Here is a 14,072-nt window from a genome sequence, read left to right as displayed (position 1 = left end):
GCCGGGGCGAGGGGCCCCCCCCCCCCGAGTGCACAAATTTTTGTGCACCGGGCCTCTAGTTTAATAATAAAAATCAATCTTTAAAAAGCATGAATGACTGCCCTAGCTGGTTTTGCTCAGTGGATAGAGCAACGGCCTGTGGACTGAAGGGTCCGGGTTTGATTCTGGTCAAGGGCACATGCCTGGGTTGTGGGCTTGATCCCCAGTAGGGAGCATGCAAGAGGCAACCAATCAATGATTCTCTCTCATCATTGATGTTTCTGTCTCTCTCTCCCTTCTTCCTTCCTCTCTGAAATCTATAAAAACATATTTTAAAGAAGAATATTAAAAATCATTTTTTTAAAAAGCATGAATGACTTACAAAATAAAATCAGAATCCTCATTTTAGCTTTTATTAGCAGAATTAGCTAACTTGCTTAATCTCTTAGGGCAGCGGTTCTCAACCTGTGGGTTGCGACCCCTTTGGGGGTCAAACGACCCTTTCACAAGGGTCGCCTAAGACCATCGGAAAACACATATATAATTACATATTGTTTTTGTGATTAATCACTATGCTTTAATTATGTTCAATTTGTAACAATGAAATTGGGAGTCACCACAACATGAGGAACTGTATTAAAGGGTCGCGGCACTAGGAAGGTTGAGAACCACTGTCTTAGGGTCTCAGTTTCCTCCTCTGTAAAATGGGGGTGACGAAAGGAGCAAATGTAAAAAGCTGAACACATATATTGGTGGGGATTGTCTTTCTAACATATCCTCATCCTCACTTCCAATGTCAAACAGATAGACTCTATTTGTCATGGTCTGAGGAAGCTTTGGAGAGAAGTTCTCTATTCTCTCTTATTAATGCTGGGATTCAGAGGTGGTCCCCATGCCTGCTTGCTTCGCATCCTAGTCATAGCGATTGAAGGTAAACTCAAGTCTTTCTTCTCTCTCCCCTAACTGAGAGCTCCAATGGGAATGCAGAACAAAGGAACCAGTACTTACTCTGTAGATACCGGAAGGAAGAGTGGGGCCCTAGGAGAGAATGGGGAAAAGCAGGTAAGTGGTCTCTCTCAGAACCCCAAGTGCACCCCAAACATAGATGTTACATTGTATCATATAGGGTGGGACAAAAGTAGGTTTACAGTTGTGAATACATGAAACAGAAAATTTATTCTTGTACAATTACTTATTATTGTCTTACTTTCCATATGAATAGCTGTAAATCTACTTTTGCCCCACCTTGTATGACCTTTTTTTATTGAGTCACCAATTGTAGATTGGCTGCTTGTGGTTATAGTTTAAATGTTTTAATTCTTAGTTCTGTGACCATTAAAAGGTAATGGTCCACTTGCATTTAAAAGGTAAATTCTTTACCATAATTAATAGTGTAGCACACTGAAAACCTAGACAAAACTGGGTTGGAATCCTTGCTTTTTGCTCTCTCTTCAGTTAGAATTGACTGTGAATTCGGTTCCTGTGCAACACCAAATGGCCAGACTGTTTGTTTATTTGTTCTTCCTATCTATACTAATAAAAGGCTAATATGCTAATTAGACCGGAAGACCTTCTGGACAAAGCCATGGTGGTGGGGCCAAGGCAGAGGCAGTTAGGGATGATCAGGCCAGGAGGGGAGGGCAGTTGGGGGTGAGCAGGCCGGCAATGGGGGGCAGTTGGGGATGATCAGGCTGGCAGGGAGGCAGTTGGGGGCAAGCAGGCAAGCAGGGGGGGCAGTTGGGGGCAGGCAGGCCTGCAGGGGGGGCAGTTGGGGGCAAGAAGGCCAGCGAGAGGGGACAGTTGGGAGAGAGCAGGCCAGCAGACAGAGTGGTTAGGGGTGATCAGGCAGGCAGGTAGTTGAACAGTTAGGAGCCAGCAGTACCGGATTGCGAGAGGGATGTCCAACTGCCAGTTTAGGCCCGATCCTTGTGGGACCAGCAGTCGGACATCCCCTGAGGGGTCCGAAATTGGAGAGGGTGCAGGCCAGGCTGAGGGACCCCCCCCCCCCCTCACTGTGCATGAATTTAGTGCACCAGGCCACTAGTGGAGTAGTAATGAGATACACAAATGAGCCTGAATGAATGGCCCTCAGATACCTTCTTCTACTGTGGGAGACTCACTAATAAGTAGGTCACCTACAGGAAACTACTTTCTGTTAAAGGGAGAGAAGTGGGGAAGGTAGATGCAGTCAATATTTATTGGACTTTCAGTATCTGCCTGGCAGCAAGCCCAGGTTCTCTTATTTCATTTAATCCCACTGCAATCAGGAGAAGTAGGAAAAACTATTCCAGTTTCACAACCAGCAAACAGAGACTTAATAACCTAACCAGGGTCTCATAGCTGGTGTTTACGTAGACATCTGTCCCCATGTGGTAGAAAAAAAAAATGGTATTCAGCAATGGAATGATTTAAAGGATAGGATAGAAGAGAAATAACACAAGTACCTAATCTTCCAGTGCTGAAAATAGGAAATGTGTCTTAAGCATGCCTTCAGATATACTGTGTATCACTTACTCAGCAATTGTCAGGGGAATTGTAAAGTAACATCCTAACTTAACAGAGCTCCCTCCCCCAAGCCTCTCCCAGGTTCTTCTCCTGGGATGGTCGAACCTGAGACCCTGCAGTTCTGCTTGCTCCTCCAGTCCCAGAAGCTGACTGCAAGGCAACACTGTGCTCTTTGAATAGAGGTACAGAAGAGTAAAAACTCCTCCAACTGACCAGCTGAGACAACTGAGCTCCTGAGGAGGGTGTGTTCCCTACACTCTAGCATGAAAGAGTTTTCCTGAAGGGCAGAGAGAGCCTGTGTAACCAAGAACCACTATGAGAGTTCTATGACCCTTGACAGCTAAGCAAGGATGGAGACTCTCTGTAGACATCAAACACAAAGGACTCTCTGTGGTAGAAAGATCTTTAATATTTTACCATGTTTTAGATAAGTGGAAGGGTTCATTTTTTAAAAAATTGTATACTACTATTTACTGTATATTATCTAATCTAATAAAAGAGAAACATGCAAATTGACCACACCTCTGCTATGCCCCAAGCCATGCTCACCAGCCAATCAGAGCGACTATATGCAAATTAACCCAACCAAGATGGCGGCCAGCAGCCATGGAGCTGGAGCAAGCAGGAGGCTTGGTTGCCCTGGTGATGGAGGAAGCCAAGCTTCGCACCTGCCCTGGCCGGCTGTGGCGTCCACTCAAGGCAACAAAGTTTCAATTATAGAAGATAAATAAATCCCAGATACCTGCTTCCAGCCAGCCTCCACTGGGAGCTTGGGTGGCTGGGGGTCGTGGCCAGCCTGCAAACAGCCATCAGCCCCTCACCCAGGCTGGCCAGGCACCCCAGCAGGGACCCCCACCCTGAAGGGGGTGTTGCAAGTCTGAAAACAGCCCTCCACCCCTCACCCAGGATGGCCAGGCACCCCAGCAGGACCCCCACCCTGATCTGGGACACCCTTCAGGGCAAACCAGCCGGCCCCCACCCATGCACCAGGCCTCTATCCTATATAATAAAAGGGTAATATGCAAATTGACTCTAACAGCAGAAAGACTGGGAATGACTGGTCACTATGACACACACTGACCACCAGGGGGCAGACGCTCAATGCAGGAGCTGCCCCCTGGTGGTCAGTGCGCTCCCACAGGGGGAGCTCTGCTCAGCCACAAGCCAGGCTGATGGCTGCCAGTACAGCGGTGGTGGTGGGAGCCTCTCCCGCCTCCTCAGCAGCACTAAGGATGTCTGACTGCAGCTTAGGACTGCTCCCCGCTGGCAAGTGGACATCCCCCGAGGACTCCCAGGCTGCCAGAGGGATGTATGACTGCCAGCTTAGGCCCAATCCCCCGGGGAGCGGGCCTAAGCCAGCAGGTGGTCATCCCCCGAGGGGTCTCAGACTGTGAGAGGGCACAGGCTGGCATGAGGGACCCCCCCCAAGTGCACAAATTTTGTGCACTGGGCCTCTAGTTATATTAATATAATCATATGTTACTATTACAAATATTAGTAATCATATATTATTGAATACTATATTAAGACTTGTTGTCTTAAAGCCAGGTGAAATCAATTATTAAACAATCACATTTAATAAATTCCCTTAGCTGAAATACTACCAAGACTCATATAGAACTATTTAATTATTATAAACATATTTATAACATATTAAATATCATGAAATAAATATAAATTATTAATTTATTTAAATATCAAAAAAGATTTCAACACCTGCTTGGGGCAGTTGATATGTTGAGATCCATAGTTCACTCAGCTTCACTATTGTTTTAGGTGAAGGGGTTGTAATTCATTCTTTTAATTCTCGTTAATATAACTGTCCACTGAAACTCTAGCTTTTATGTTCTGAGGAAAGTTATTGACTTGTTTGCATTTCCTTACTTAGCCTATTCAATTCATTGGATGATAAGTCCATTGGGAGAAAATAAACAGATGGTGGAAAGACATTTGTTTAGGGCCCATCAGAATAATTACCAATGTAAAGATAATAATTGTAAGTTGAAATGGTATCTTAAGTGATATTATCAATTTGCCAGTAGCTATCATAAAATACAACATAAATGAATTTATCTTCAGTGTGATTTTTAATTTCAATTTTACAATTTCTGTCACTCTAACTGCAACAGAATTTACTTTCCTTAAGATTAATATAAATATATTATGGAATTGTATACAACAACATTTACCAGAGTTGACATTACTCAGCAAAAAGGCATGGAATAGAGTGGTTAAGAATATGGGTTCTGGGTCCCCAAGTCTTCGTGATGATACCATTCTCTTCCCAAAATGAAATTCCAGGATCCTTACCTTTATAAAGGTGACATTTGGTTTCTTTTTTGTTTTCAATATTGGGAAGGATTTCAAACTGCCTTTGCTTGGCTTTTTTGCATCCATTTTAGTCCTGTAGAGGGAGAGTAAAAAAATCAATTGGCAGTAGGAGCAAAATGTAAGTAATGGCCCCCAAATGCACAGATGCAAAGAATTAGTGGAAATGCAAATTAGTGCAGTTACTATAGAAAACAGTATGTAGTCTCCTCAAAAAATTAGGAGTAGAGTTACCATATGATCTAGCAATGCCACCTTGAATTTTTACCTGAAAAGTAAACATTTATTCATTAAAATATGTACACCACTATGTTCATTGCAGCATTATTTACAATTGCCAATACAAGGGAAACAACCTAAGTGTCCATGGACTAATGATTGGATAAAGAAGATGTGGTACATTTCTACAATGGAATCTTACACAGCCATACAATATGAGATATTGCCATTTGCAATAACGTGAATAAATCTTGAGATTATTGTGCTAAGTAAAATAAGTTAGACAGTGAAGGACATGAACCATACAATTTCACTCATATGTGCAATATAAAGCAAACTAGCAAAACAAACAAAATCAAACTCATTGATACAGACAACAGAATGGTGATTACCAGAGGGGAAGTGGAGTAGAGGGAGGGCAAAGTGGGTAAAGGGGTTCAAACATATAGTAATGGAAGAAAAAGACTTCGAGTGGTGAGCATGCATTAGGGCACACAGATATCAAATTATAATCTTGTACACCTGAAAATTATAGAATGTTATTAACCAGTGTCACTCCAATACATAAAAAAGATACTAATTAAAGAAAAAAAGCAGATGAGTGGATTAAAAACTTTGGCACATCTACACAATGGAATACTATGCCGCAGTAAAAAGGAAGAAACTCCTACCATTTGCAACAGCATGGATGGAACTGGAGAGCATTATGCTAAGTGAAATAAGTCAGTCAGAGAAAGATAAATATCACATGATCTCACTCATTTGTGGATTATAATGAACAACATAAACCGATGAACAAAAACAGATCTAGAGACAGAGAAGCATCGATCAGATGCTCAAACCTCAGAGGGAAAGTAGGGGAGGGTGGGGGTAAGGGGGAGAGATCAACCAAAGGACTTGTATGCATGTATATAAGCATAAGCGATGGACACAGACAACAGGGGGTGAGGGTGAGGGCAGGACTGGGGGGATGAGGGGACAATGGGGGGGGCGGATAAAGACACAATTGTAATACCTTAATCAATAAAAAAATTTTTTTTTAAGTAAAAGAAATAAAAAGACTATATGTGTTTAAATTTTGCCCGCCATTCACTGGTTTATGGTCATGACTAGTTAACTTCACTTGAATCTCAGTTTCCCCCCTCTGCAAATTCTTGAGGCACAACAATCACCACTGGGTTCTGGGCCCCCAAGTCTTCATGATGGTACCTTTCTCTTCCCCAAATGAAATTCCAGGATCCTTACCTTTACAAAGGTGACATTTGGTTTCTTTTTTGTTTTCAATATTGGGAAGGATTTCAAACTGCCTTTGCTTGGCTTTTTTGCATCCATTTTAGTCCTGTAGAGGGAGAGTAAAAAAATCAATTGGCAGTAGGAGCAAACTGTAAGTAATGGCCCCACATGCAGAGATGCAAAGAACACGGGGCAGGCTTGGAGGAAAAAAGGTGGCAGGCCTAAAAGCAGTGGCTGAGTCTCCCCTGCTCCTTTTGTTTCCCTTCTGGTGACTGCGGAGCAGGGACATCTTAGCATTAGTCCTGTGCTCAGGGAGAGGGTGATAGGAGCCAGGGGAGGAAGATGACTTACTGAGGTGTGAGCAGCTAGGACACCAAGAGAAAAGACCCATTTCCCCTAGTTAACTGCAAAGTAAGCCATTCTTTTGCCACAAATACCTCTTGTTCTAAAATATAGATATATTAATGGTTACTTGGTAGTTTAATGCCTATAGAAAAAGAAAAGATAAATAATTGGTAGAAATGCTGTCCCTGGATCTCTTTTGGCCACTTTTGCACCTTCTTCGTTCAGAGCACAGTTCTACAAATAAAGACCTCACTGCAAGATGAAAAAATAACTCACATAAGCGTATGGAATCTAGTGGTGATATATGTAAAAGGAAGATAGTATCTTAAAGGGCTCTCATGCCACTGACATATTCCTGCTCCATTAGCGGGCCACTGTGAAACTCCGGTCTCCTGGAAGTCCCTTTTCAGCCCCTAATACTAGAAAGAATCAAGGGAATTAGGAATACATAAAATAGGGACAGAACAGGAATCAATGCAAATGCTATCACAGCTTCTGCAGATACTTCTATTAGTTCTTGCAGATACTATAATACATAGTGACAGAATCACAATTTTGAAGTTATTCAAAGAATTGAAGATGTCAGAGCAACATTGAGCATAATGTTGAAAAATCAAAAATTACTTGTCTATATATGAGAAGTTTAAAAATATGGCACATATGTATTATGGTAAATGATATAGTCATTTTAAAAATGAGGTAAATCTTTATGTATGTCCATAATATATTGAGTAAAGACAGAAAAATATGGATAATATGATTCCATATTTACTGAAGAAAAAAACAAGATATTTGCATGTCTTTATCAGGTATATTGAAGGATCTAAAAAAAATAAACTGTAAAACATTTAGTGAGGAGTGGGGTTGGGGAAGGTGAGTGGGAACATTAATTTTAACACACACACACACACACACGAAAAAAATCCTACGCAGAGGCAAGCAAAAGTAATAGTTGATTCTCTGCAAATGACCATGGTTTTACCTCTCCCTCCCCTTCGTTCCTTTCTACAAACATTTGCTGAAACAATTCTCCTGGTACACCTGACATGGCCTCTGCCCTTAAGGAGAGCTCATTCTCCAGGAGGGAGACCCCTGGAGACAGGCTGTTAGGGTGTTGGAGACCAACACACTAACAGAGGTCTGGGCAAAGAGTTAACAGCGCACTTCAGGGTGACTAACTCTGTTGGGAATGTTGAGGAAGTCTTCACACCTGACTGCATAGAATAGAACTGTCCTTGAAGAATAAACAGGACAGGCACAAAGTCAAGGGCAGATGGATGAAACTGTGCAAAGCACAAAAGTATAAAAGAACATTGCCTTTTCCAGAAACTTTGAGTTGCTGGACATTGCTGGTGGAGGGCCAGAGAAGGAGTTAGATTGTAAAATGTCATATAGTCCATTGGGGCCTATGTGGCTATTCTAGGGGTGACAATACTAGCTTTGTATTTTAGGACCATCTCCCTGACAATCCCATGGAGCATGGTTGGGAGAGCTCAGGTAGAAAGCCACCCTGAGCGAGAGATGATGAGGGCCTCCACGGGGCAATGGCAGTGAAGACAGAGTGGAGGAATGAACCTGGGAATAATTTTGGAGACAGAACTGGTAGAAGTTTGGCTATCAATTCAGGCTGGCGTTTGTAAAATCCCAACACTGGGAAAGAATGAATACAATTTCTCCTGCCAAGGCTCTGTATCAGATGCTCCCTCCATCTACTTCCCAGGGAAGTAGTAGAAAATAAATGCCAATGTGTCTCTTTCCAAGCAAGTGGAGCTCTTCCTTCTGTTCAGTTTTGGGAGCTCCGAAGGTGAAGAGAACCTGAAACCCAAAGAAAATGCAAGGAATTGGAGTCTAGTCTCAGTGCTGTCCCAGATAGATTTTGAGCAAGTCACTTGTCTTCTCTATATTCAGTGTCCCCATCTATAAAATGATGAAGCTAGACTAGATGACCTCTAATTTCCCTTCCAGTTCTAAGCTTCTTTGATTCTAACTCTATTAAATACTGCCAGATTGGGGGTGGGGGAGGGGTGAGTTCTGTTGTGATTTATTCCATGACTTCCCTCCTTTGGATTATTCTTTGGTTATCAAAGAATTCTGTGCCTTTCTTAATACATTCAATCCAGCTTCCACTTAACCCATTACACTTAACCCACACTCAAAGCTTCACAAATGTCACTTTTATCCTCAAAATACATGCTGAGTTATGCAGGAAAGGAATTAAAATATGTTTTATAACTTGTTTATGTGTTATGTGAAGGATTAAAGATAACGAATAAATTCAGCTCAGAGCTAGAGTGAATATGACTTTGGGAATGGAAACTAAAATTTAAAAAGTCCTCCTATTGTTTTACACAAAGATCAGAGAGTTTCCCTACCAATCTGTACAGCCTATACCAATCTCCTCTCTAGATTTCAACACTTTGGTCTGTGGGGACCATTTTTGTCACTTGGTCAGCAGCTTTAGTGTTAATTTTCTCAAGTGTATATATTTTCATCATGAGTTTCTTGGGAATACGAATGGTGACCTTGTATTTTATTTTTATATTTTTCATAGGGTTGAGGACAATGGCTAATTTATTGAAAGCTCTTGGTACATATTTGCTGAAGAGAGAGAAATCTAAAATAGTTTACATCAATTCATCAAAAAAATTTCAGACCATCAAATACATGCCAGATACTGTGCTAAGCATGGGGGATTCAACGATAAATAAAACAGAATTATTGCTTTCAGTTCAAAGTCTGGTGGGGAAAACAGACCCATAAACATTGGTGCCAGTGTTACTATGTGCACAGTATTTTATATGTAATGAATTATCTTTTGTATACCAAGTGCCAATGCCCCTGAAGGAAATATCTTTTTTGAGATTTACCTGCTATGATTTCAGTATTTCTAGTGCAGTTGTCAGTAGCTTGATCTTTATGCTGGGGGTGGAGGGAGGGCTGCCTTTGGGGCAGAAATTGTGGCCACTTAGGACATGCAGGGATTCCCTTTGCATTTTTATGAACAGGAGATAATGTACTGAATGTATTTATGTTACTCTCATGTGCCTAAGAGAACTCCTTGGCCCCTCTGCATTTCTCCTGGAAACTCTTCATGGTCCACAGACTTACAGACTTTAAAAGTTGGAAGAGGTTTTAGAGGCCATCTCGCCCATTTTCCCACCCTGGGCAGGAATCCTCTTTAGATTAGAGTATCCATGGCAATCAATGGGTCTCCACTTAAATATTTCTGTGACAGATCTCACTGTTTTTCAGGCACCCCATTTGCACCCAGCTGTTAACTGACATATGGCTGGTGCTCAGTAAATGTTGGTCGGAAGAAATGATATTGAACAACATATCCTCCACTGACACTTGTTATCCTCTGCAGAGCAACAAAGAAAACACTACCCACTCTTCTACTCAAGGGAAATTGAATATTCAAAACTGGCTTTTAGTCTCCCCTTGCACTTACTCATCTCCAGGCATTCTGTGGTTTCATTTCAAACCCCTCCTTATATGATTGAACATTCAAGCATAATAGAGAGAACCTGTATTGTGACTGTCCCTCTCTGTTTTCTAATTTTTTATGACCTCTCTTAACGTGTCTAAAGTTTCTAGTCTAGATTATGCTCTAATCACTGCTAAGTCAGGCAGTGAGACTTCTACATCTCTCATCTGGTCACTGTGTTTCTATTAATGCACCTAGACCAGTATTTGCTCTTTTGAGCTGTCACAGCACATTCATGTTGGGTTGGTGCTCAGCCAATACCACTGACTCCCAGCACTGGGCCCCCCAGTTTGAGAAGCAAGCATTCTAGCCAAGTTGTTGACAATATGGAGATGAGAAGGGAATGTTAAGGAAGAGTGGCTGACACATTGCTAGAGACTCCCTTCAGGTTGTCATTACTCTTTTGAAAAGGACTAAAACAAGGAAGGGAAATTACAGACTCAAGTCATTGTGAAGAATTCCTTAGAATTTCTAGATTTTATGTATCTACCACATATAGGTGATTAAATCCCACAAGCAAGACTAACTAGTCAAGAGTAAGAATGGCAACAAATAACTACATATCAATAATAACCTTAATTGTAAATGGCTTAAATGCTCCAATCAAAATGCATAGTGTAGCTGAATGGATAAGAAAATATGACCCCTATATATGCTGTCTATAAGAAACTCACTTCAGAACAAAAGACTCACACAGAATGAAAGTGAAGGGATGAAAAAATTTTTCCAGGCAAATGGAAAAAAAAAGCTAGGATAGCAATACTCATATCTGACAAAATAGGCTTCAAAGTGGAGACCATAACAAGAAACAATGACGACCACTTCATAATACTAAAGGGATCAATACAACAAGAGAATATAACTCTGGTTAACATATATGCACCCAATACAGGAGCATCCAAATATATAAAAATAACTTCTGGAGGACTTTAAGGGAGAGATGGACAGGAATATAACCATAGTGGAGAACTTTAACACCCCACTGACATCACTGGAAGCAGTGATCCTAAACTACAAAGTAGATCAAATGGAATTAATTAACATTTACAGAACATTTCACCCCAAAGCTACATAATATACATTCTTCTCAAGTGCACATGGGACATTTTTAAAGACTGATCACATGTTAGGACACAAAACAAGTCTCTACAAGTTCAAGAAGATTGAAATCATATCAAGCATCTTCTAGGATCACAATGGCATGAAATTAGAAATCAACTACAATTAAAACATTCACACATTCAAACACATGGAGGCTAAATAGTATGTTATTAAACAATGAATGGGTTACCAAAGAGATCAAGAAAGAAATAAAAAACTTCCTGGAAACAAATGAAAATGAACATAAAACAACCCAAAATCTCTGGGACACAGTGAAAGCAGTCTTGAGAGGGAAGTTCATAGCACTACAGGCATACCTCAAAAAAAAAAAAAAAGAAAGAAAGAAAAACTTCTAATAAACTATCTAACTCTACAACTTAAAGAATTAAAAAAAAAACACAGTAAGAAAAGCCCAGAGTAAGTAGAAGGAAGGAAATAATAAAGATCAGAGCAGAAATAAATTACATAGAGACTAAAAAAAAAATACAAAAAGATCAATAAAACCAAGAGCTGGTTCTGTGAAAAGATAAACAAGATCGATGAACCTCTAGCCAGACTCATCAAGAAACAAAGAGAGAGGACCCAGATAAACAAAATCAGAAACAAAAGGCGAAGTAATACTGACTCCACAGAAATGCAAAGGATCATAAAAAAAATACTATGAACAACTATATTCCAACAAGCTGGGCAACCTGGATAAAATGGACATATTCCTAGAAAAATACAATCTTTCAAAACTCAATCAGGAAGATTCAGAAAACCTGAATAGGTAGGCCTATACCAACTGATGAAATTGAAACAGTAATCAAAACACTCCCAGCAAACAAAAGCCCTGGCCTGGAAGGCTTCACAGGGGAGGTATACCAAACATTCAAAGAAGAACTAACACCTATACTCCTCAAACTATTCCAAAAAATCCAAGAGGAAGGAGCACTTCCAAGCTCTTTTTACAAGGCTAGCATTAGCCTAATTCCAAAATCAGATAAAGACCCTACAAAGAAAGATAATTACAGGCCAATATCCCTAATGAACATAGATGCTAAAATCTTCAACAAAATATTAGCAAATCCAATCCAGCAATACAGTAAAAAGATCATAGCCCTGGCTGGTTTGGCTCAGTGGATAGAGCATCGGCCTACAGACTCAAGGGTCCCAGGTTCGATTCCAGTCAAGGGCATATGCCCAGGTTGTGGGCTTGATCCCTAATGGGAGGAATTCAGGAGGCAGCCAATCAATGATTCTCTCTCATCATTGATGTTTCTATCGCCCTCACCCTTCCTCTCTGAAATAAAAATATATATATGTTAAAAAAAAATCATACACCATAACCAAGTGGAATTTATTCTGGGAATGAAAGGCTGGTACAGTATTCACAAATCAATAAATGTGATACATCACATAAACAAATTGGAAGACAAAAATCACAAGATCATATCAATTGATGCAGAACAAGCATTCTGCATCATTTTCAGTCAAGGGCATATGCCCAGGTTGTGGGCTTGATCCCTAATGGGAGGAATTCAGGAGGCAGCCAATCAATGATTCTCTCTCATCATTGATGTTTCTATCGCCCTCACCCTTCCTCTCTGAAATAAAAATATATATATGTTAAAAAAAAATCATACACCATAACCAAGTGGAATTTATTCTGGGAATGAAAGGCTGGTACAGTATTCACAAATCAATAAATGTGATACATCACATAAACAAATTGGAAGACAAAAATCACAAGATCATATCAATTGATGCAGAACAAGCATTCTGCATCATTTTTTTTTTATAAAAATTCTTAGCAAAGTGGGAATAGAGGGTTCATACCTCAACATAATAAAGGCCATATATGACAAACCTAGAGCCAACATCATACTCAATGGGCAAAAACTAAAACCATTTCCTCTAAGATCCGGAACAACACAGGAATGTCTGCTTTCACCACTCTTATTCAACATAGTGCTGGAAGTTCTGGCCACAGTGATCAAACAAGAAGAAAAAATAAAAAGGCATCCAAAATGGAAAGAAGGAAGTAAAACTGTCATTATTTGCAGATGATATAATATTGTACATAGAAAACCCTAAAGACTCCACCAAAAAACTACTAGATTTAATAAGTGAATTTGGCAATGTAGCAGGATACAAAATCAACACCCCATAAATCTATGGCATTTTTATACACCAATAATGAACGCTCAGAAAGAGAAACTAAAAAAAGCAATTCCATTAACATTGCAACAAAAAAATTAAGATGCTTAGGAAAAAACTTAACCAAGGAGGCTGCTTTCACCACTCTTATTCAACATAGTGCTGGAAGTTCTGGCCACAGTGATCAAACAAGAAGAAAAAATAAAAAGGCATCCAAAATGGAAAGAAGGAAGTAAAACTGTCATTATTTGCAGATGATATAATATTGTACATAGAAAACCCTAAAGACTCCACCAAAAAACTACTAGATTTAATAAGTGAATTTGGCAATGTAGCAGGATACAAAATCAACACCCCATAAATCTATGGCATTTTTATACACCAATAATGAACGCTCAGAAAGAGAAACTAAAAAAAGCAATTCCATTAACATTGCAACAAAAAAATTAAGATGCTTAGGAAAAAACTTAACCAAGGAGGTAAAAAAGAGATAGAGGAAGATATAAACAAGTGGAAGAATATATGGTATTCATCGATTGGTAGAATCAACATCATTAAAATGTCCATACTATCCAAAACAATCTATGGATTCAATGCAATCCATATTAAAAAACCAATGGTATACTTCACAGGTCTAGAACAAACACTCCAAAATTTATATGGAACCAAAAAAAGACCCCAAATAGCCACAGCAATCTTGAGAAAGAAGAACAAATTTGGAGGAATCACAATACCA

At 40.0% G+C, this 14,072-nt stretch overlaps 1 protein-coding gene across 1 annotated transcript in view; it reads right to left on the bottom strand.

The window, feature by feature from the left end:
• Nucleotides 1–6,306: 6,306 nt before the first annotated feature.
• The window catches only part of RAD51AP1 (RAD51 associated protein 1), a 44,694-nt gene continuing 36,928 nt past the window's right edge, over nucleotides 6,307–14,072 (bottom strand). The window contains exon 9 of the mRNA XM_014548376.1: nucleotides 6,307–6,370. Coding sequence (XP_014403862.1) covers nucleotides 6,330–6,370 — 41 coding nt within the window. The 3' untranslated portion in view covers nucleotides 6,307–6,329. The remainder of the gene's footprint in view (nucleotides 6,371–14,072) is intronic.

The sequence above is a fragment of the Myotis brandtii genome, unplaced genomic scaffold, assembly GCF_000412655.1.
Source record: "Myotis brandtii unplaced genomic scaffold, ASM41265v1 scaffold504, whole genome shotgun sequence".
NCBI lineage: Eukaryota > Metazoa > Chordata > Mammalia > Chiroptera > Vespertilionidae > Myotis > Myotis brandtii.
Note: the sequence above shows the minus strand (reverse complement) of the source record. Positions and strands in the feature narration are given on the sequence as shown.